Raw genomic sequence first — 24,093 nt, forward strand, 5'->3', positions numbered from 1 at the left:
CCCACGTACCCCTCGCGGGCCCAGCTGAGCAGCGTGGGGCGAAGGCGGCGGCGAAGGCCCGGGCTGGGAGCATTGGCGGCCGGAGTCCCAGCCATGGCCGAGTCTGTGGAGCGGCTGCAGCAGCGGGTCCAGGAGCTGGAGCGGGAACTTGCCCAAGAGAGAAGTCGGCGGGTGCCGGGGAGCGGCGACGGAGGCGGCGGCCGGGCCCGCATAGAGAAGATGAGCTCAGAGGTGGTGGATTCGAATCCCTACAGGTAACCTGCGTCGCCAGTCGGAGGCAGGCGAGGAGGACGAGGTCAGGCTTCGTGAGATCAGGAGTGAGGCGCTCCCCACGTCCTGCTCATGCGGACTCCCGCCACCCTTTTCTTGGGGGGATCCCGTTCCCAAATGGGCAAGGCCACATCTTAGTACTGATCAGATGTTCTTTTTCTTTTTTAAAAAAACCTCTGGTGAGTCAGCCATATGGTGCTGCACCTGTGCTTGCTGAGGACGTGTGTCCAGTTTCCTATCGCCTCTAATTAATCCACCTTGCCTCTAATTAATCCACCTCGCTGTGCATAAGACTGATAGTAAGAATTTTCAGAAGATGCGATCAAATGTAAAACCTGCTAAGAGTAAACTTGGAGTTTTATTAAAGGCTTATCAATGGGGGCGGAGCGGGGGAGAACGAGGTTAGCTCTTATCTGAGATATTCGGGTGCTCCTTAACATCTCAAACCATTTGACATTACCAAGACTGCCCACGCCTCACTTTTCTTCTTTCCTAACAAAGTTTGTCAATTCAGCAGATGGACTATAGTAAGGACTCTACCTCCAGTAAGGTAAATGCTCCTTTCCTACCCAGGAGAGTAGAGATTTCTCCAGGCTGATTGCAGGTTAAGGGTAAAGACTCTACCTCCAGGCCGATTGCAATTCAAATCTACTCTTAGTAGCTGCCTAACCTTAGGCAAGTTGTGAAATTCTCCGCTTCAGTTTTACCTATAAAATGAAGATAATAGTAATATCTTTCTTTGTCCTAGTTGTGGGGATTGAAAAAATCAGTATCTATAAAGTTCTTAGAGTAGCGCTTGTACATGGTAAGCCTTATGCAAGATTTTATTGCTTGGTGCATTCAGTCGCAAGCAGTTATTGAGCTTTCACTGTGCTAAGCACTTTACATGCATTTTGTCCTCTCACCAAAACCCTATGGGATTGCTACCATTTTACCCCCATTATATAGATGAGAAAATTGAGGCTTAGAGAGCCACCTCAGGTCATAGCACTGGTAGTAAATAATACGGCCTGTCTTGCATTAGGTTTGTCTTAATCCAATATTCTCATGGAACTATCTCTCCAGTAAAAACAAACAATTAAGTCGTGTAGCTAAAAATTGTATAGTGTTAAAGTAAATGAAATGGGAAGATTTTATTGTTGCTTTTTTCCTTTAAAGAGCATAAGATTTTTGATTTTTAAAAAAGGTTTTAGTTTGTGATATATAAAGCCACAGTAGAAGTCTTAGGGTGCACTGTTTTAACTGTGTTGCCAAATATGAAGGGTTAATGGTCCACAATTTTTAGAGACTAAATAAGCATGAACTGACATCTTTAATCAGAATAAGTGGAAACTATTTGACATTTTTAAAACATTTAAAAATTTTACAAATGAAGACTTTGAAATTTTCCCTCCAGAATGAAAAGCAGAAGAATATGGGTCATGAATTTAAGTTGTCTTTCAGATATTATTTTAATATGAGATGATCCCTTGTCATTGTAATAATAACAAGACTTTCAGAACTCAAGCCTAAATATGTAGTATTTTCTTTTCTTTTCTTTTCTTTTTGAGATGGAGCCTTGCTCTGTTGCCTAGGCTGAAGTCAGTGGAGCGATCTCGGCTCCCTGCAACCTTCGCCTCTCAGGTTTAAGTGATTCTCCTGCCTCAGCCTTCTGAGGCCCTAGGCATGCATGACCACGCCTGGCTAATTTTTGTATTTTTAGTAGAGGTAGCATTTCACCATATTGGCCAGGCTGGTCTCGAACTCCTGACCTCGTGATCTGCCTGCCTTGGCCTCCCAAAGTACTGGGATTACACGCGTGAGACACCACGCCCGGCCCATATTTAGTATTTTCTGATTTGTACCATTGACTTTACTAAAATTGCTATACAGGAGATGGCTGTTTGACACCCAAAGCTGTTGACTGGTATATGGAATTTTAATAAAGGTCAACCTTAATTTTTTGAATTGTTCATACAGCAAATATTTACTGAGTACCTTTTTGTCTCCAGTCCTCCTTGACAATATTACTCACTTTGTATTCGGTACTTATTATGTACAGACACTGTGAATACAAAGTAGACATAGTCTTTTCCCTCTAGAGCTTACCAGATGAGTGTGAGATCAATAGAAAAGTAAACATGCCATTGCAGTGTAGGTGGTAAGAATTATGATCAAGTACAGGGTTATTGAAAGATATAGGAAAGGGATATGTATGTGTTCAACACCATTTTAATTGCTTCAAGAGATACAAAAGAAATATAAAGCCCCTGACTTTTGCTTCAGTTTAAGAGACTACATGGATGTGGGATATTGATCAAACAACACAAGTAACTGTAAAATTATGTGGTATGGAATATAGTTATAAGCATGTGGAAAAACTGCAGAGGCTTTGAGATGAGAAAACCTGGTATCAAATCCTGGCTCAGAAACCCAGCTCAGTATACTGTTTGCCAGTTAGCTGATCTTGGGCAGTTGATTAACCCAAATCATTTCCCTCATCTGTAAAAGGGGGTTGCCATCCATCCTTCTCAGGTTATTTGTAAAGATTGAAGGGAGCATCAAGGTAAATATAGCAAATTCCTGTGATGCAGCTGCCATCACTTTCTACCTAACCCCACTAAAGAGACAGTAAAGCAACTGTTTAAAAAGAAAACTCCCTTTGAAAATATAAAGGGTTCCTATTAATAACTGGTGGGAAGGGGTGGGTCCCTGTACTTGAAGATTATAGTAACAATTTGGAAACTAGCGAAGGGATGGGTGAAGGTAACCGATTTAATAGATTCAGAGAAGTTTAATCTTAAGCTTGTAACCCAGTTTATTGCAAGAATCCCCCAAAAGCCTCAGGAATAGGCACAGGTACTTGCAGAACTTCAGGTAGGGCTAAAAAATAAAAAAACTTTCAGTTGAAAATCTGTTGAAACAAAGCCCCAGATCCCCACTCCACTGCGGGTAGCTGGGCAAATGCTCCTTCCCTACCCAGAAGAGGAGAGTAGAGATTTCTTCATTAGAAAGAGTAAAATAGAAGATTTCCAAGAATAATTGGGGCAGGTTTTTATATCTGAAGGAAGGGGTAAACTGAATGTTTACATGCTGAATGCTGCAGCTAAATGTGAATGGAATGCTTACATACATAATGCTGAGACTCCCAGCCTTGCTTCTTCACTTCCAACAGCTGATCGTGGGATTGGAACTCCAACTCAGGTTGGAGTTTGAAAGATTATTCTCTAGGGAATCTGATAGCACCAAGAGGATTGTGGGTTTCTCAGCTGAATAGGCTGGCCAGATCACCCTACAGGGAAGTCCAAAGTCAAACAGTATGGCCTATATTGTTAACCTTTATTAGTGTCCCATTCTTAAATATGAACAGAACAAAGGATGAGAGAAACTTCTAACATGAAAGAAATAAGAATAGCAACTTGGATAGACTATGTAAGAGAAACACATCCACCCAAATTATCATTGGTATCCTCAGATGAGAGAAGATATGGTACAAATGACATAGGAACAAGGTGCAAAGTATTTAGATGATCAAGAATTTTTGCAAATGGATATGGTAATAGAAATGAAAATCTCAACAGAAGTGTTGGAAAATAAAGTTGAAAGAAATCATCCAGAGAATAGAGCAGATAACTAAAATGATAGATAATTGGAGAAAGAAAATAAAGGACAAATCCAGATGGTCCAACTTCCAAATAATAGGACTTCCAGACAGTGTGAAAAGCAAACCAAACAAGGAAGTAACCAAATTCTTTAAGGAAATTTCCCAGAACTGAAAACGTGAGTTTTCATTTTGAAAGGGTACACTAAAAACTCAGCACAAGGGATTAGAACAGATTCACATTAAGGCACACTGTGAAATTTTATAAGCTAGGAGACACTGCAGCATTACCTTAAAACGTTGAAAGACTATTCTAACTTTAGAATTCTATACCAAGTTAAACTATCAATTAAGAGTATATATGTAGCTTCCCACAATTATATGCCCTTTGCTTTGTTGTTTTTATAAAGAATATAATTTTTTTTTTTTTTTTTTTTTTTTTTTGAGACGGAGTTTCGCTCTTGTTACCCAGGCTGGAGTGCAATGGCGCGATCTCGGCTCACCGCAACCTCCGCCTCCTGGGTTCAGGCAATTCTCCTGCCTCAGCTTCCTGAGTAGCTGGGATTACAGGCACGCGCCACCATGCCCAGCTAATTTTTTTTTTTTTTTGTATTAGTAGAGACGGGGTTTCACAATGTTGACCAGGATGGTCTCGATCTCTTGACCTCGTGATCCACCCGCCTCGGCCTCCCAAAGTGCTGGGATTACAGGCTTGAGCCACCGCGCCCGGCCAAGAATATAATTTTGATAAGGAACATTTTCAGACATGAAAGTTCTCAAAATTTACCTCTGCTATACCCTTTGTAAAACTACTGGAAGATCATCTTCTAACCACAGCAAGACAGTAAGTTTAAAAATAACTGTTAACAGAGTCTTTTAAAACTTTCACGTGCATCAGAATTACTGGAGGGATGGTTAAAGCAAATTGTTAGACTCCACATCCAAGATTTCTGATTCAGTGAATGATTATAGGGTAGGGCCTAAAAAATTGCATTTCTGTCAAATTCTCAGGTGATGCTGTTGCTGATCCATAAACACTTTAGAACTAGTGAGCTATGGCATACAGGAAGCAGGGGGTTAACACAAAATAAAGAAATTAAGAAATGTTGTAGTATAATGATGAAGGAAGATCCTAGGAAGGCAGCTGTATGTGTAGTAAGTCTAGAGACAGATACTATGTCAGATTCTAGGAGATATATCTTTAAGAAGATGAAATTGATAGACTGCTTCATGCATATGACTGTATCCAGAGGAATTTTAGAAAATTAGTGGAAAGTTGGGGTTGAATTTGTGAAAAAACATAGGAAATTAAGCATCAGGAGAAACATACTTATTAAGTCCAGGGGTGGGGATTAGAGGAAAGGGTAAGTTTTAATATATTGCTTGGCCCAGATGTGAAGAGTTAACATCTAACCGAGATGACCATATGAACACTGTGGGGAGGTTGGTGGGATGGAAAATGTCTGTGTGCAGTAGGGATGAATGCTAAGAGCAAAATCTGATTCAGTTAATTGACTAAAACTGAAAAGAAATAACAATGTTGGCATGTTATTTAGGAATATGATGGTGATGGAGTTAAAAGTGAGGGAGAGGGCCGGGCGCGGTGGCTCACGCCTATAATCCCAGCACTTTGGGAAGCCGAGGCGGGTGGATCACGAGATCAAGAGATCGAGACCATCCTGGTCAACATGGTGAAACCCCATCTCTACTAAAAATACAAAAAATTAGCTGGGCATGGTGGTGCGTGCCTGTAATCCCAGCTACTCAGGAAGCTGAGGCAGGAGAATTGCCTGAACCCAGGAGATGGAGGTTGCAGTGAGCTGAGATCGCGCCATTGCCCTCCAGCCTGGGTAACAAGAGCGAAACTCCGTCTCAAAAAAAAAAAAAAAAAAAGGGAGGGAGAGGAAAATGGGGGTGTCGGCTGAATTTCCTAACAAGCCTGGTGAAACCATCTGATTCCTTAAAGTGACGATAAATGAGAATTAATTATAGACTTAAACTGCAGATTGCCAGTAACTAGTTAAAGCACCTCTTAGAGTCTTTGGCATATAGTAGGAGCTTACTAAAATTAGACATCATCCATTGTGGGCAGAGGCAACAAGAGAATGGAATTCCAGCCATGAGTTTACTCTGACGATGGAGATCTGAGTGTTAAAACATTAAATATTTACGTATTCTACCAAAGCATAGAAAAATGTTGAAATTTAACTTTGACCCTTAACATTTAGGTACCAGTCACAATCTTGGCTGTAAATCCAAATACATAGCTTTTAAAAACCAATCTTATTTCATAGGCTTCACCTGGAAGAGTTTTTAAGCTATCTGGATAGTTTAGTTTCATCTGGTTAAAAACCAGCCTGTAAGCATCCTCCTGTTTGAAATGATTAGTAATGATAATATTTTGTTATTTATTTTCTGTGATGATATATATCTATTTGTATTACTAGCACTTAAAAGACCGTAAGCTTTAAAACATTTTTTCTCCTTTGTTTTAAGCCGCTTGATGGCATTGAAACGAATGGGAATTGTAAGCGACTATGAGGTATGATAAACCCTTTCCAAGTTTTTGTAAAATGAATTCAGTAAATGAAAATAGCTTCTGTTGATATATTTGATGAAGAGCTATTAACCAACACATATTTTGTATTTCACAGAAAATCCGTACCTTTGCCGTAGCAATAGTAGGTGTTGGTGGAGTAGGTAGTGTGACTGCTGAAATGCTGACAAGATGTGGCATTGGTAAGGTAAAAACATTTCTCTTTGCCTATCATATAGGGAACTACTCACTCCTGGAGTAAATCAGGTACAAATTAGGAGTTTTTTCATTACTAATGGCTTATTGACTTGCAGTGTATTAATCTAGATTGTTCTTTCTACTCAAAGGGTTGAGACATATTCCACCTAAACAAAAGGTGTTATTATTGCTAATTTGACAAGGATTGTCTAATTGTGTTTAGAAACGTTTATGTTGAAGTAAATGTAAACAATTTGGACTTAAGTGTTTTAGATATAGAAGCTTAGGAAAAAAGGTTAATTTGATAAAGTGTATGAAACACTGAAACATATAAGAAATATTTTATTAAACATATACCAGACAGAATAGAAAACATGTACCTTTCTTACTCTTGAATTTGAACTAGAGAATGCTCTCGATGGATTTTTTAAAATTGGTACATTTTTAACTTTTTTCTAAAATTCATTTGGATTATGGGTAGAAAGAAGTAACTTTTCTTATACCAGAATTCAATCTACCAATCTTAGATTTATAAAGCCAAAGTCTATGATGTTAGATACATAATGGTTGAATAGATAAGCTTTCCACAATTACATATCCTTTAATTTGTCATTCTGGTAAAGCAAGCATTCTCCCACAGTTTACCAGTGCTTTCTAATATGTTGGTCTACCCCCAAATTCTTAAAATGATTTCAAAATTGGCACTCACTTATCAATATAGAAATAACAACACCAAAATACTAGAAATGTTTATTGAAATTTTAATATCTTTCAAAAGATTTACAAAAGCAGAACAAAAATTGCTTATAGCTGACTTAAGCACCCTGACTGATTGACCAGGGATAATAGAGATCATTGAGATTAGTGGCGCTCAAGTTTGAGTATGTTATCAGAATCACTTGGAAGCCTTATTAAAACACAGATTAACATCCTACTCTGGTGGTTTTGATTTTATAGGGTGTCAGGTGGACTTAATAATTGACATTGCTAACAAGCTCCCAGGTGACCTGATGATGATGTTCCTAGGACTACACTAGTAAGAACTACTGGATCCTTGCTACTCCAAATCTGGTCTCTCAAGTAGTAACATCAGTATCATCTCTCAATACCTACCCCAGACATACCGAGTCAGAATCTGTATTTTAACATGATCCTCAAATGGTTCATTTTCACATTAAAGTTGGAGAAGTGCTCTTGCATCTCTAACAAGTTCCAGGTGGTGCTAATGCTGCTAGACCAGGCCACATTTTGAGTAGCACAGAGCTACAATGGAACAATAGTTATCATATTTTGTTGTAGAGTCACCTGGGAAGTTTTAAAAAAATCTTGGTGTCCAGACTGCACCCCATAATGAGTAAATAAGAATATCTGGGGATGAGGCACAGACATCTGTATTTTTAAAAATTCTCCAAGTGATTCTAGTGCGCCCTCAAGTTTGTAAACTGAGAATCTACACAGGTAAGTTTCAGGAAGTCTTTCTTTAATTTGTAAAACAGATAAATACGAAGCAAATTAATGGGGCTAAATAGGAAAGTAGAAGATGTTATGAGACCCAGAGTCCATTTCTTATCCCTAAAAAAAAAGGCTCTGGGAGCTCTTGAAAGTATATGGGGTGCCTTGGATCACCAGATCTAGATTTCTGCTTTATTTTAGAGATGAGGATACAGGCCTAAAAAGTGCAAGTGATTTACCCACAGCCAGAGCTAATTAGTGGCAGAGTTACAATTCAGACCTTCTGTTCCCAAGTTTAGTGTTTCCTGCAACTTATGCATAAACAAGCTATGAGGCAGAAACTAAAATGTAATACTTGGCCTGACCTAATACATATTTATTGATGAGCTTAAATAAACTATGTTTTGGAGACTCTTAAGTAGGATTAGAAAATTATGGAGAGTGTGAGATCTTTTCTAGCAAGGTATTAAGGGCTACCTAGGTGTTAGGGGTTGAGGTTTTTCTTTTTAGTTTTTGTATTGAGAAGAAAGTCCCATTTTTGTTTTCATTATTTAGTGTAATGAGAATTGTATTACAGAGTCACAGAATTTCATATCAAGAAGGGATTTAGGAAGTCCTTGTCTCTAGCCTGTTCTTATTGATAAGAAATGTGATCTCATGGCCATTTTAATTTGTGTGTGTGTGTGTGTGTGTGTGTGTGTGTGAGAGAGAGAGAGAGACAAATGCTGTTTGAAACAGGCTTAACTATGTAGCAGGAAACAGTTAACTGATTTGTAATTTTGTTTGGAATAATGCTTTAGCCATGTCATTGATATATATTTTGTCATCTACGCAAAAGAGTCAGGTTATACTATATTTCAAGTTACAGCATTTGTTTTTATCTTTTTTAAAGATTTCATTTATCCAATGGATTCCTGGCTTTTAGCAAAAAATGGAAATGAAGTAGGATTTTGGCACAGTTTTTAAAAATGGAATGAAAGGGAATTAATCTTAATTTCTGAATGGATCATTTAGAGAGGCAGCAAAGCATTGTGGTTGAGGTGCAGATGCTAGATTGAGAATGCTTGAATTTGAATCCCATTTTCACTTCATATTAGATGAGTGGCCTTTGGGCAAGTGTTCCAGTTGCCTCATTTCTAAAGTAAGGATAATAGTACCTACATACCTCATATTAGCATTCAACAAATTAATATATGGTACCTGGTGTTTCAGAATTAGCTAATATTATCAAACTATTAAACTAATTAAATATAAAGCTAATTTATTCTTTGGTATTTTTAGCTTTTTGGTGTGTTTTTCATCTGAATACCACCATTTTCATTTTAGTTGCTACTCTTTGATTATGACAAGGTGGAACTAGCCAATATGAATAGACTTTTCTTCCAACCTCATCAAGCAGGATTAAGTAAAGTTCAAGCAGCAGAACATACTTTGAGGTAAATGGAATAGCAATCAAGAACCATATTCAATGAAATCTTACTTTATGTATTTGATATGAGTTAATAGAAATGGATCTGAATTTTTCTCTATTAAATGCAGACTTCACTTGTACAAAGAATTTTCTTTTTATTTGATTTATTTTTTTTTATTGCATTTTAGGTTTTGGGGTACATGTGAAAAACATGCAAGATTGTTGCATAGGTGCATACATGGCAGTGTGATTTGCTGCCTTCCTCCCCTTCACCTATATGTGGCATTTCTCCCCATGCTATCTCTCCCCAACTCCCCACCCCTCACTGTCCCCCCCACTCCCCCCCAACAGACCCCAGTGTATAGTGCTCCCCTCCCTGTGTCCATGTACAATTTTTATATGTAATAAAATGTTCTTTTGATTCTTTTCCCAACCATTTAAAAATGAAAAAAACATTCTTAGCCTCAAGGCTGCACAAAAACAGGTGGCAGGCTAGATTTGGCCCATGGGCCACAGTTTGCCAATTCCTGTGTTCAACACCCGTCTATGAGTGAGAACATGCGATGTTTGATTTTGTGTTCTTGTGTCAGTTTGCTGAGAATGATTGTTTCCAGGTTCATCCATGTCCCTACAAAGGACGCGAACTCATCGTTTTTGATGGCTGCATAATATTCCATGGTGTATATGTGCCACATTTTTCCTGTCCAGTCTATCATCGATGGGCATTTGGGTTGGTTCCAGGTCTTTGCTATTGTAAACTGTGCTGCAGTGAACATTCGTGTGTATGTGTCCTTATAGTAGAACGATTTATAATCCTTTGGATATATACCCAATAATGGGATTGCTGGGTCAAATGGAATTTCTATTTCTAGGTCCTTTAGGAATAGTCACACTGTCTTCCACAAAGGTTGAACTAATTTACACTCCCACCAACAGTGTAAAAGTGTTCCTATTTCTCCACATCCTCTCCAGCATCTGTTGTCTCCAGATTTTTTCATGATTGCCGTTCTAACTGGCGTGAGATGGTATCTCAATGTAGTTTTGATTTGCATTTCTCTAATGACCAGTGATGATGAGCATTTTTTCATATGCTTGTTGGCCTCATGTATGTCTTCTTTTGTAAAGTATCTGTTCATATCCTTTGCCCATTTTTGAATGGGCTTGTTTGTTTTTTTTCTTGTAAATCTGTTTTAGTTCGTTGTAAATTCTGGATATCAGCCCTTTGTCAGATGGGTAGGCTGCAAAAATTTTTTCCCATTCTGTTGGTTGCTGATTCATTCTATTGACTGTTTCGTTTGCCGTGCAGAAGCTGTGGAGTTTGATTAGGTCCCATTTGTCTATTTTGGCTTTTGTTGCCAATGCTTTTGGTGTTCTGGTCATGAAGTCCTTGCCTACGCCTATGTCCTGAATGGTTTTGCCTAGGTTTTCTTCTAGGGTTTTTATGGTGTTAGGTCTTATGTTTAAGTCTTTAATCCATCTGGGGTTAATTTTAGTGTAAGGTGTCAGGAAGGGGTCGAGTTTCTGCTTTCTGCATGTGGCTAGCCAGTTTTCCTAACACCACTTATTAAACAGGGAATCCTTTCCCCCTTGCTTGTTTTTATCAGGTTTGTCAAAGATCGGATGGTTGTAGATATGTTGTGTTGCCTCCAATGCCTCTGTTCTGTTCCATTGGTCTATATCTCTGTTTTGGTACCAGTACCATGCTGTTTTTATTACTGTAGCCTTGTAGTATAGTTTGATGTCCAGTAGTGTGATGCCTCCTGCTTTGTTCTTTTTGCTTAGAATTGACTTGGCTATGCAGGCTCTCTTTTGGTTCCATATGAAGTTTAAGGTGGTTTTTTCCAGTCCTGTGAAGAAGGTCATTGGTAGCTTGATGGGGATAGCGTTGAATCTGTAAATTACTTTGGGCAGTATGGCCATTTTCACGATATTGATTCTTCCTAACCATGATCATGGAATGTTTCTCCATCTGTTTGTGTCCTCTCTTATTTCATTGAGCAGTGGTTTGTAGTTCTCCTTGAAGAGGTCCTTTATGTTCCTTGTTAGTTGTATTCCTAGGTATTTTCAGTGCTCTACACATTCAGAGAAACTTCTCTAGTAACACACTATAGAAATGATCCCTGAAAGTATAGTCTTTATAAAGAATTTTCTTACCTGTAGGACATGGGTTGGCAAACTTTTTATGTAAAGGGCTAGATAATAAATATTTTAGTCTTTGAGGGCCAGAGGGTCTCTGTTGCATCTGTTAGTTGTAGTGTGACAGCAGCTGTAGGCAACGCAAACATGAATGAGCATTTCTGTGCTCTGGTAAAATTCTATTTTTGGACTCAGAAATTTCAATTTCATACTATTTTTAATTTTTTAAATTAAAAAATTGTTTATGAGACAGAGTCTCACTCTGTCACCCAGATTGCAGTGTAGTGGCACAGTCTTGGCTCACGGCACCTCTGCCTCCCAGGCTCAAGCGATCCTCCCATCTCAGCCTCTTGAGTAGCTGGGACTATGGGCATGTGCCACCATGCCTGGCTAATATTTTGTATTTTTAGCAGAGATAGGGTTTTGCAATATTGCCCAAGTTGTTCTTGAATTCTTGGGACTCAAGCGATTCATCTACCTAGGCCTCCCAAAATGCTTGGATTGCAGGTATGAGTCACTGTGCCTGGCTGATACAATTTTTATATGTAATAAAATGTTCTTTTGATTTTTTTCCCAACCATTTAAAAATGAAAAAAACATTCTTAGCCTCAAGGCTGCACAAAAACAGGTGGCAGGCTAGATTTGGCCCATGGGCCACAGTTTGCCAATTCCTGCTTTAGGAACTTTTTAGTGGCCCCAAATTTGTTCTTAACTGAATAAGGAAGTGAGGCTGAGCTGTATGTAGTTACTGGACATGGTAAAGTCTTAATTCCTGCACTTAGACTGATTGGGGTGGGAACAGTTTTGTTATCTTTATGACACAAATGAACCTAGTCCTTGAAATGTGGGATAAAAGAGAAAAGGACTTTGGGTTTTCTTTGAATAGCTTGAATTCTGCTTCTCTAAGGTATGTGAAATGCCCTTTAGCTCTTTCAACTCTTTTTTTCCTCACAGCTTTTTCCTATTACAGCTACTAGTAGTCTTTTTAAAAACATTTTTTGGCCAGGCGTCGTGGCTCACACCTGTAATCTCAGCACTTTGGGAGGCCAAGGTGGGTGGATCACGAGGTCAGGAGATCGAGACCATCCTGGCCAACATGGTGAAACCCCAGCTCTACTTAAATACAAAAAATTAGCTGGGCATGGCGGTGCGTGCCTGTAATCCCAGCTACTTGGGAGGCTGAGGCAGGAGAATTGCTTGAACCAGGGAGGAGGAGGTTACAGTGAGCTGAGATCGTGCCACTGCACTCCAGCCTGGTGACAGAGTTAGACTCCGTCTCAAAACAAAACATTTTTTTTAGAGATAGGGTCTCACTCTGTCCCCCAGGTTGGAGTGCAGTGTGTGCAATAATAGCTTACTGTAGCCTTGAACTCCTGGGCTCAAGTGATCCTCCCACCTCAGCCTCCTGAAATGCTGGGATTACAGACTTGTAATCATTCCCTTTTTCCTTCTTAGGAACATTAATCCTGATGTTCTTTTTGAAGTACACAACTACAATATAACTACAGTGGAAAACTTTCAACATTTCATGGATAGAATAAGGTAAAATTTTAATTTATGAATATTTTGTATAATGTTCAGTTCAAATATTAGAAAATCTATTAGAAAAATCTATTGATTAATCCAATGAATGGTAGATTGATATATATTTTTCTGTTTTTTAAAACAGTAATTTTTGTGTAATTTTTATGTTTTAGAATAGCATTTGAAGGTATATATTGTCCAAAAACAATTAAAAATAAAAAGCAAACAAGCAAAACCCCTGTAAGTTACAATATCAGAAGAGAGTGTCAATTTTAAGTTCTGTGTTGATTATATTTCTGTCTGAAATGGTTTTCTTCAGAGACTGTCAGAACACCACTGAAATAATTGCATTCAATTAGCTTTTATTACATTTAAATTTGTACTGAAGCATGAATAAAAGTGTGAAAGCTAGTATACTTCCTTCACCCTTGTAGTTCTTGTAAAAGAAGTAATACTACAGTATCATTGATGTTATATTCATAAGTTACTCAATACTTGATATATGATATCTTTAATAGTACAGATTTACTATGTGATAATTATAGTCAAACATTTAATGAAAGAATAAATGTCAGACTGGACAAATAAGTATAATGTATTAGAGTGAATTTTGTATCCTAATGTTTTTCAAATTTATTTTCTTTGACTAGTAATGGTGGGTTAGAAGAAGGAAAACCTGTTGATCTAGTTCTTAGCTGTGTGGACAATTTTGAAGCTCGAATGACAATAAATACAGTGAGTATTCCTGCTGTGTAAGATATATTCATGGATTTATCTGTTTTCCTCTATATTCTATCAGTATACAATCCCCATCCTAAAAATAGTTCTGAATATAAACCCTTTTATGTGTTTTATTTATTATATGTTTTAAGCCTACTCTTAAAATCTACTCTAATAGCTGTTGGACCTGTCTAGCCTTGCTGGTGTGACATGTGTTATAATATTCTATTCTTTTTGCTGGTAGAGGAAACTATAAAAAATACCTCTGATGTATAATTCTTAAATTAGTATCTTATAATAATTCTTGGTCAGCATTAGGTTTAACTTCTGTTACTTGATTTTATAAATGTATAAATATGTATAAATTACCTAAAAACATGGTTTCTCAAAAATAAAAATAAATATTTTTCTTTTGAATATTGTTTCAACTTTTCAGATGATATTTTAGCATTTTTTTGTTCCTGAAATTATTTTAGAAAAGTGAAATTTCATATTAATTTGACAAGAAAGCCAATAAACTTTGATTCAATTTAATAATATTTACTGACTACATCTTGAATACTGTCACTTTAAACAGAGTATGGTAATTACCAAGGAATTACATTATCTTATGACTTTCCTCATTTATTCTGAAAATTTATTTTAAAAGACCTTGGTAATCCATTCAGTTAAAATAATTTATTGTAAATTACTTCTTGCTCTTTTATTTTTTTTCTTATGTTTTCACCCATTTCTACTAAGGCTTGTAATGAACTTGGACAAACATGGATGGAATCTGGGGTCAGTGAAAATGCAGTTTCAGGGCATATACAGCTCATAATTCCTGGAGAATCTGCTTGTTTTGCGGTATGCATTATTCTTTTTGGATTATTATTCACTATTAGGTACTTGAGTTGTTAGGGGCATTGAAAATGTATTACAATTCAAAGAAAAAACAAATGAATGGGGATGGAATACTAATTGGAACATCTCATACTTTTTCTCTTTTTTTTGAAATGTGTTTTCTTTTATTCTTTTTCGTGTAGTGTGCTCCACCACTTGTAGTTGCTGCAAATATTGATGAAAAGACTCTGAAACGAGAAGGTGTTTGTGCAGCCAGTCTTCCTACCACTATGGGTGTTGTTGCTGGGATCTTAGTACAAAACGTGTTAAAGTAAGTCAGGGTAATTTTTCTCTACAGCTTATATGCTTTCAAAAAAAAAATATTTCACATAGCATTTCAGAAATTGAAATTACCAGTTAAGTATTTAATTTGGCTACTTTAAACTTAAATGTAGTTTTAAATGTTTTATATATGTATATGTGTAAATTCTATTTTATATATGTATGTCTACTTTTCATATATAGCTATATTGTTACATATATTAATACATATGTGCATATTCCTACATGAATACATATGAATGTCAGTTACTCCCTTCATTTGGAATAGCTCTTATTAACTGATACAATGGTAGTGGTATATTTACTTATGAAGCATTAAACAAATGATTTAAATCTTTGCAAGTCTGACCAGTGGATAGAGACTTTAACACACTTGCTTCTACTATCTTGATAGAAGTCTTACCAAAAATAACCCAAATGTGATTAAACAGTAATTATTGTTAATGTAATAAAACATTCCATTAGTGTTACTGTAAATTTTACATTTACATGAACATAAAATGTAAATGTTAACACTTATATTAGTGTTAATATAAAACACATTAACAATACTTAAAATTATTTTGAACAGATTTTTGAAATCTGCTTTTGGATACCTCTGCTATCCAAAAACAAATATCCAGCAACTATACAATTTAAACTGTAGCTAAAAAGAAGGAAAAAGATTTCTTTGCTGCTAAAATTTTTGTCAGAGTTTATGAATTAACTCATACTTTATTAAAAGCAGAGTCCCTTTAGGTATTCTCTAATTCAGGCCATTTATTTTCCCTCATTTTACAACTTTAATAAGCTTAGTTGTATTTCCTAAGTCTCCAATATAATAAGAACAAACTACAACAAGACATATGGAGGCACCAATCAATAAGAAGTGTCAGTTGCTAGCAAAGAAATTTTAAAAAGCATACATATAAACTCTCAAGGTAATGGCCTAGGGCTATTTCATATAAGAGCAAGTAGCCTGTTTAGCAGTAGGCCCTGTCTAAATAAACATTTTATAGTATGATACAAAAAAGGAGAAAAGAATTATGCTAACAAAGTATTCTCTTAAGGATGTGTCCTATTTAGCTAGCCCCTCTATTAATGGACATTTAGGCTACTTAATTTTTTTTTATTAACAATGCTGTAGACTACATCTTGTATATATCTTTGAATACTAGATCAATCTTTTTTTTTTGAGACAAGGTCTCACTGTATTGCCTAAGCTGGAGTGCAGTGGCACAATCATGACTCACTGCAGCCTCAACCTCCTGAGCTCAAGTGACCTTCCCACCTCAGCCTCCCAAGTAGCTGGAAGTACAGGTGCATGCCACAATGGCTGGCTAATTTTTGTATTTTTTGTAGAGACAAGGTTTCACCATGTTGCTCAGGCTGGTCTTGAACTCCTGAGCTCAAGTGATCTGCCCACCTCAGTCTCCCAAAGTGTTGGGATTATAGGTGTGAGCCACCATGCTCAGCCCAGAGTTTTCTATAGTACAGTCTTTTTTTTTTGAAGACAGGGTTTCACTCTGTCACCCAGGCTGGAGTGCAGTGGTGTGATCTTGGCTCACAGCACTCTGCACCTTCCAGGTTCAAGTGATCCTCCCACCTCAGCCTCCCAGTTAGCTGCAACTACAGGCACCCACCACCACGCCTAGCTAATGTGAGTCTCCCTATGTTCCCCAGGCTGTCTTGAACTCCTGGGCTCAAGCAGTCTGCCCATCTCGGTCTCCTAAAGTGCTAGGAATTACAGGCATGAGCCACTGCACCTGTCCTGTAGTACAAGTTTTTTAAAGTAGAATTTCTGAATTTATGAAATATTTATTTTGAGAAAGATTACTAAATTTCTCCTGCAAAAGGATTATACATTTGTATCATAGTTTAGAAGTACCTAGTTCACCCATACCTTTGATAACTTTGGATATCATCAAACTCTATAATCTTTGTCATTCTGGTGGATAAAAAAATAGGCATTTAATTTTTATTTATGAAAAATGAACACTTACATTCTGTGAATTTTCTGCTAATAGTCTTTGCTCTTTTTTGTCTTATATATTAAGAATGTGTTTTTGCAAATATTTTTGTCATTTATCTTTTTTATGTCATTTTCTCTGTGTAGAAGCTTTTATTATGTTAGTGCAAAGGTAATTGCAGTTTTTGCCATTACTTTTGACAAAAACTGCAATTATTTTTGTGCCAACCTAATAAAAGACATCAGATTGGCTGGGTGCAGTGGCTCATGCCTGTAATCCCAACAATTTGGGAGGCCAAGGCAGGCAGATCACTTGAGCTTGGGAATTCCAGACCAGGCTGGACAACATGGCAAAGCCCCGTCTTTACAAAAAAAAAAATACAAAAATTAGCCAAGTGTGGTAGTGCTTGTCTGTAGTCCCAGCTACTTGGGAGGCTGAGATGGGATTGCTTGAGCCTGGGAAGGTGAGGCCTCAGTAAGCCATGATCATGCTACTGCACTCCAGCCTGGGCAACAGAGTAAAAAGTATCAGATTTGACTGGGAAGAGGGCAGGAGGGAGCTGGAGGTACGTCGGATACTGGAAATGCTCTGTATCTTGATCTGGTTATGGTTACATGAAAGACTCACACAAAATTTTATTGAGCTATACATTTAAGATTGTACATTTTATAATAAGTTACATACAATTTTTAAAATATAATTAGATTTAGTACCATATCTCAGGGATTTAAAAAATACACTTCTCCCACATTTTAACTTCTCTGAAATCAGCATGCTTCTTTAAGTTGTTGACATAGTTTAGCTGCCAGCATTTCATCTTTATTAGAGGTTCAAAAAGTAGTATGTTCTACAGTTGATGAAATGGAGTAATCTTTTCTTTCCTTCATTCAATAAACATTGAAGCATCTACTATGAGCCAGGCAATGTAAATAAGAGAAAATTTCTGTTTTTTGGATGTAAATTTCTGCTTTCTGGTTAAAAAAAAAAATCATTACCTATTTCAAAGTCATTTAAAAAAAAATTTAGCTATTCCAGTACTTTTCCTGGTTTTAATTTCTTTATTTAAGTCTATTTTGATTTGTCTTTCTAGGTTTCTGTTAAATTTTGGTACTGTTAGTTTTTATCTTGGATACAATGCAATGCAGGATTTTTTTCCTACTATGTCCATGAAGCCAAATCCTCAGTGTGATGACAGAAATTGCAGGAAGCAGCAGGAAGAATATAAGGTATATGGCAATCTGTTAGAGTGCATGAGGGATCATATTGCATAGGACAATAAATAACAAGCAGATTTGGAATACAAGGTAAATGGATTCTGTATTTTTATAATGTTAATTTATTCACCATACTTCAAAAATGAATGTTCTTTCTTGCTTTTGGTAAGATAAAAAGGCTGTCTGAATTCTTGATTAATGCTTCAGAGAACTGAGAATGAGTAAGAACACTTTGATACTGTTTGATTTCTACAGAAAAAGGTGGCAGCACTGCCCAAACAAGAGGTTATACAGGAAGAGGAAGAGATAATCCATGAAGATAATGAATGGGGTAGGTGTTCTTTTATATATTGAAATGGCAGCATAAAGCAAAACCTTTTATGGTAAGGAATCTAACAAGATTATACAAATTAAATAATTATTGCTTATTAAATTCCTTGAAAACTGATATAGGATCAAATTTGCAGGTATTGAGCTGGTATCTGAGATTTCAGAAGAGGAACTGAAAAATTCTTCAGGTCCAGTTCCAGACTTACCTGAAGGAATTACAGTGGCATATACAATTCCAAAAAAGGTATTTCAAAAATATGATTTACCCATATGTAAATACCACATAAGAGGAAATATTTATCTTTTTTCATCTTCATTCTAATTTGTAATGCCAATGAAGAATTTCCCATTTTAGGTATTTTATGCTATAGGCATTAAGATGTGAGAGAGAGGTATTTATTGTTAATATGCAGATATTTATAGCTTATTTTAAATTCTTTTAAAACATGGAATAAAATGGTTTTGTTCACTCATTAATTAACCAAGCATAATAGATGTTGATTAAATGAAGATCTCATTTTTGTATATTGGTAGTTTTAGCTACAATACCATTTAAAAAAACTAGAGCGGTCAAGAATATTGAAATTACTGCCTTATAAATAAACAGACTGGTGGGGAATGCAAAAGACTGTCTTTTTTCTAAAAATTAGAAGACATTTGTTAAAGAAAATTTACTTTATAACCTGTTGAGCATGGTCAAAACTTACTGATTATTTATTCCTAAGCATCAAGAATTCTATATGGTTCTTTTTTTTCCACTATATTTTCCTTATTTGTCAATAGCAAGAAGATTCTGTCACTGAGGTAACAGTGGAAGATTCTCATGAAAGCCTGGAAGATCTCATGGCCAAGATGAAGAATATGTAGATAATGGACTGGCATATATTTTATTTCTCATGTTAAATCCTCTTCCCTTGAAATTAAAAACAAATTTTTTAACTGATAAATCTTAGGCAATATTAATTAATGTATACTCTTAACTGAATTGTTAGTTTTTGAAAATCCTGTGACTTGTTTCTCCCCACTCCAATAAAATCATTAACTTTCCTAAAATGTATGTTTCATTCTAGTAAGAAAACCTCAAAGGACATTGTGGGATATAAATCTTATTTGAAAACATAGCTATTGAAATGTGTTGGCCTTTTGGAGTGGGGGAAGGACAAATCTGATCCTGTAATCTTTTCCTTTCCAATCTCTTTCTTTTCTTTTTAATTCCTTGTGTCTATTGCATGAGGATATGGACAATAAAGCAGCACATGATCCCTAGATATAGGGAGAAGGACAAGGCATACAGCTTACTGATTAGAGCTAGCAAACATTCTGCTTATGATGTCTAGAATTGCTTTCTATAATAAAATTGTCCACTACTAACTTGATCAACGATCAATTTAAAATAGTTAATATATGAAGTAACATCCTCTCAAATGTTTGCTGATGAAATACAAGTTGAAATGTAGTTATTGGAAAAATTTGTAAACCTGTGCATTATATATATTCAAAGTGAGACAAAGGCAAATAAAAGGCAGCTATCTTCATGAATAGACAAAGTTGCTTTCAGGAAGTATAAATTATATTCTGCACTGACCAAGGAATAGAAATTATTGCATCTGTGGAACATATATATCTGGAGTTACTATACTTTACTGAAGAGCAAGGCATAAATTTAGATTAATATCCCCAGATTACACTAATTCTTTAGGCTACTCCTGGATACTTCATTTAAATTTGATTATCAAGGTAGTAGATGTCGGCAAGGTTTGTCCTGTATAGTGGGCATAAAAGAACAGTTCTAAATTGCCTCTGCAAAGACTTGTAGTCAGTGGAGGAGTATCATTTCCCTTGATCATGACCGCTAAACTGTAAGTTGATATAAATTAGCTTTCTCTGAAGTTGCACCTAAGTACCTTGGTTGAAATAAATTTCCAATGGTTTGGAGACTAATAAATACCATGCAGGTGTAACCATTACCAGTAGGATGTTTCTATGCTTATTTCCTATTTTGATTTTTACTTTGAAGATGTGAATATCTAAATTATATCTCTAGGGGAAAAATGTTGTAAAAAATCAAAAGTACGTCCCTGATTTGTAAAATAAAGTTCAAAAAACTGAATTCGGAAAGTCTCAAGTATCAAATGTCTTCAATACATTGTTCTGAGGTGCTAGGATTATACTATGAGTCTCATGTTTATAGTGAAGTCTGGAAAGCAGGAGGATAGTTTTTTTAGCCTTGAAACTTATCTGTGTTGCCTTGGTGGGTCTTTTACTATCTTTAAAAAATTTAGCATATTCAACTGTAAAATAGCTTTTCTAGTATGAGAGATGTTTTGAATTTAAAACATGAAATGCAGTCTTTCAAAAATAATTTTCCTTTGGAAACTTGCACATACATGTAAGGTTTTATAAAATTTTATGATTTGATAAAGTATCGTATCTAGAATTCACTGTCTTTTATCTGCTCTCAAGATAAAAGACACTGCATCACTGCTGGTGTCTTACACTGTACCAGATCTTACCTAATTGATCTAACTTTTTTGTCTAATATCTTTCATTAAAAACCATTGGATTATTTTACCATAAAAAAATCTGGTAACAGATATGCTGCTATCCTAGAATACTCTCTTCACAGTCGGCATGCCATGAAAACTTGCATAAGAAGGCAGCTGATTATGAAAAATTAATCTCATTGAATTTAGTATTACTAAATAAACTCACAGCATTTGACCAGATTTGTAAACACTATTGATTCTAATGTGAAAGATGGAAAAGCAGTCCCCAAATTGCCTTGGAACAGAGACTCTAAATGATAGTAAAACAACATATTCAACTTTAATTCCCGTCTCACTGTTAATGGGAAGTTAGTTATGGTTCTAGTTAAATGTTGTAGAGAAAATAAGTATTATTAATTTCTTCTCATAAGAATACTCCTTGGATACTTATGCTGAGCAAAACAAAAAACAATAGCCACTTAAGAATATTTGTTAAAGGAAGCTTTGACCCCTGCATCACATTTTCTTCGTATTTCCTTTTCTGTAAGATATTGACGAATGAAAATTATAACTAGAATAAATAAGTGCCCTACCAATTCAGATTTATAATTGAGTTGTCTGAAAGCTACCTTTTTCATTATGAAGGTACATATTAATGTGAATAAATATTCCTATTCAAAACTTCAAATATGCAGACACAAAGATGTTCCAGCTATTTTTATCTTTTTCAGTATGCATTCTACATGAGAACATTTGGGTTGGTAGTAAAATAAGTAGTAGTATCAAAATATAGTTTATTATGTTTAAATTTAATTCTTTTGGAATACATAATTTCAAATGATCAATATGTCCTCAACTATAGTTACTCAAGCACAAATTTTGGAGGTACAAAGAATAATATTCTTAAGGTAGTTTTTCCTTTTTTCAGGGTTCTTCCAGAGTCCTGCTCTGATTATTTTCTAAAGCAGTTTTTCTAAGGTGATAAACTGAACACATTACTTGCTATGTATTAAATTACTAGTGTAATTTAATACTATGTATTAAATTAATACTTGCTATGTATTTAATAATTAATTAAATCACTAAATAATCAAATTCTAAGCTCTAACAGCTTAATTCTAAAATCAATGTCTGGTATATTTGTGAGTTCAATTACTTTGTGTCTTTCACAGCTGCCAAACCCAGAAAGCTATGTTATGGTTATAGTTTATCTTCTATTTTTCCCTCTTGGACTATTCCTAAAGGAAGAAGAAGAATGCTCATTATATACTGCCTCATTCCTTTTAAATTGCCACTACAGTGCTTTAGAGTTACACCACTGCTTCTCACACCTATGTGTACATGAGTCACTTTGAGATCTAGCTAAAATAGAGATTGATTCACTGGGTCTGGGGAGAGGACTGAGAGTCTGAATTTTTAATAAGCTGCCAGGTGGTGGTGATAATGGTTTGTGGACCACCCTGTGAATAGAAACTACACCTTAGAGAACATTAACCAAAACCTTAAGCTGAGCAAACTACTGAGCAGCAAATATTGACATTTTGTTCAAAAAAAATTCAACATATTGCTTTAAAAATTATGCAAAACTGCCCTCTTGTATAAACTAGGTATTTCTTCAAAAATTAATGCAAAACAGCTCTCTTGTATAAACTAGAGTAGGGAAAAAAGAACTTGAAATTGCACTTTCATTTTAAAACAGTGAAGCGTGATTATTATATCTTTCACTTTTACAATTAATACATGTTAGGGTCTTACAAGTATTAAATTGATGATTTCATTACATATAAATACACAAAGGTTCAAAACTATCCAAAATGTTGCAATATTTATAAAATCCATAAAAATATTTAATTTTCAGTATAAAAATGGCAACCAAATTTGAGTTTCAGGTAAATGAACAGACAGATTTAGGCCATCTAAGAAGCAAGATAAAGGAGAATGTCATGTCTATATTTTGGAAAAAGTCAAAGAATGCTAAAGAGCTTGACCTGTTACTGCATTAAGACTTTGGACATTATACAGATACATATACTAGATAGTAATAAATAATATACAATGTAGACAGCACAGAAAGCAGAGGGATTGAACCAATCTGTTCAAGGGAAGGGTAAAATAAAGAATTTTTAAAAATGCAGCAATCAGGGATTCTTGTGACTAATTTGTTTCACTGAAGACAACTCGAATCTTTCATGAACATTATCCCTTTAATCCTTGAAACTTTCCTTTGAGGTAGAGAATTAGGACAGACTACTGCTGAAAAGCAAGAGGCACGGTGAGGCTAAAGCAGCTCTTGAGAGCTGTAAAGAATCATGGAATTCTTTTTTTCTTTTTTGAGACAGAGTCTCACTCTGTTGCCCAGGTTGCTCTTTGCAACCTCCACCTCCCGAGTTCAAGCGATTCTCATACCTCAGCCTCCTGAGTAGCTGGGATTATAAGGATGCGCCACCATGTCCAGCTAATTGTTTTTTTTTTGTTGTTGTATTTTTAGTAGAGGCAGGGTTTTGCCATGTTATCCAGGCTGGTCTCAGTCTCCTGGCCTCAAGTGATCCTCCCACCTCAGCCTCCCAAAGTGCTAGGATTGCAGGCATAAGCCACCATGCCTGACCAAGATTCATGGAATTCTTGAACTTGTATTAACTGCTCTGCCAGCTCTTCTTGAACAAAGACCAATCCACTCTTCATGATTTGCTCCTCATGTAATCTTAGAATTCTAATGTGTCTACATCCTTGGATACCATATGATAGTAAAATTATTTTAAACAAAACAGACACAATCAATTCCAACTTAATGTAGTCCCATACAACTTCATACAAATATCAGTCAAATCACACATAGTAAAATTTCTTAAAACTTTTAAGTTTCAAATTCAAATGTTCCAAATGTTTAATGATTTTGTCTTAAGGTACATTTGCAAAGAATTCTAACTGCTGCTATTACCTTTGTCCTTGCTGAAGGAAAACATTAGGAGAATGAGCTGTTTTTAAGCTAAATGTGTCTCCACTTGATGAATGTCGTGAAGGAGCTTTTCCACCCAAGAGTGATGTTTCTGCTTCTTTTATTTCCATTGCCCTTTTGTATAATTCAGCAGCTTTTTCAAAATCTCCTTCTTCATAGCTTTGAGA

General features: G+C 36.0%; 2 protein-coding genes and 1 pseudogene across 4 annotated transcripts in view; 1 reads left to right on the forward strand and 2 right to left on the reverse strand.

Annotated features, from left to right (window-relative positions):
- The first annotated feature begins 78 nt into the window (after positions 1-78).
- Positions 79-20,594, forward strand: UBA5 (ubiquitin like modifier activating enzyme 5). Its single transcript, XM_012451234.3, has 12 exons — positions 79-254; positions 6,347-6,392; positions 6,505-6,594; positions 9,363-9,472; positions 13,039-13,125; positions 13,758-13,842; positions 14,569-14,673; positions 14,853-14,980; positions 18,031-18,166; positions 18,410-18,485; positions 18,622-18,728; positions 19,268-20,594. The coding sequence occupies exons 1-12, from the start codon at positions 94-96 to the stop codon at positions 19,349-19,351; spliced, it is 1,215 nt and encodes a 404-aa protein (XP_012306657.1). The 5' UTR covers positions 79-93; the 3' UTR covers positions 19,352-20,594.
- LOC135275999 (small nucleolar RNA U3) lies at positions 11,485-11,583 on the reverse strand (annotated as a pseudogene).
- NPHP3 (nephrocystin 3) overlaps positions 17,545-24,093 on the reverse strand; it is a 46,682-nt gene continuing 40,133 nt past the window's right edge. For all 3 annotated transcript variants that reach the window (XM_012451221.3, XM_012451223.2, XM_012451222.2), the window contains one exon: positions 17,545-24,085. In XM_012451221.3, coding sequence (XP_012306644.2) covers positions 23,905-24,085 — 181 coding nt within the window. In that variant the 3' untranslated portion in view covers positions 17,545-23,904. The remainder of the gene's footprint in view (positions 24,086-24,093) is intronic.

The sequence above is a fragment of the Aotus nancymaae genome, unplaced genomic scaffold (assembly GCF_030222135.1).
Source record: "Aotus nancymaae isolate 86718 unplaced genomic scaffold, 86718_ANA_hifiasm-v0.15.2.pri h1tg000019l, whole genome shotgun sequence".
In the NCBI taxonomy this organism is placed as follows: Eukaryota; Metazoa; Chordata; class Mammalia; order Primates; family Aotidae; genus Aotus; species Aotus nancymaae.

Excerpts from the sequence above, each read along its gene's own strand:
- UBA5 (XM_012451234.3), top strand. The coding sequence starts at position 94 with ATGGCCGAGTCTGTGGAGCGGCTGCAGCAGCGGGTCCAGGAGCTGGAG. Across the intron at positions 14,981-18,030 it reads TTAGTACAAAACGTGTTAAA|GTTTCTGTTAAATTTTGGTA; the intron begins GTAAGTCAGGGT and ends TTGTCTTTCTAG. Across the intron at positions 18,486-18,621 it reads CCATGAAGATAATGAATGGG|GTATTGAGCTGGTATCTGAG; the intron begins GTAGGTGTTCTT and ends TCAAATTTGCAG.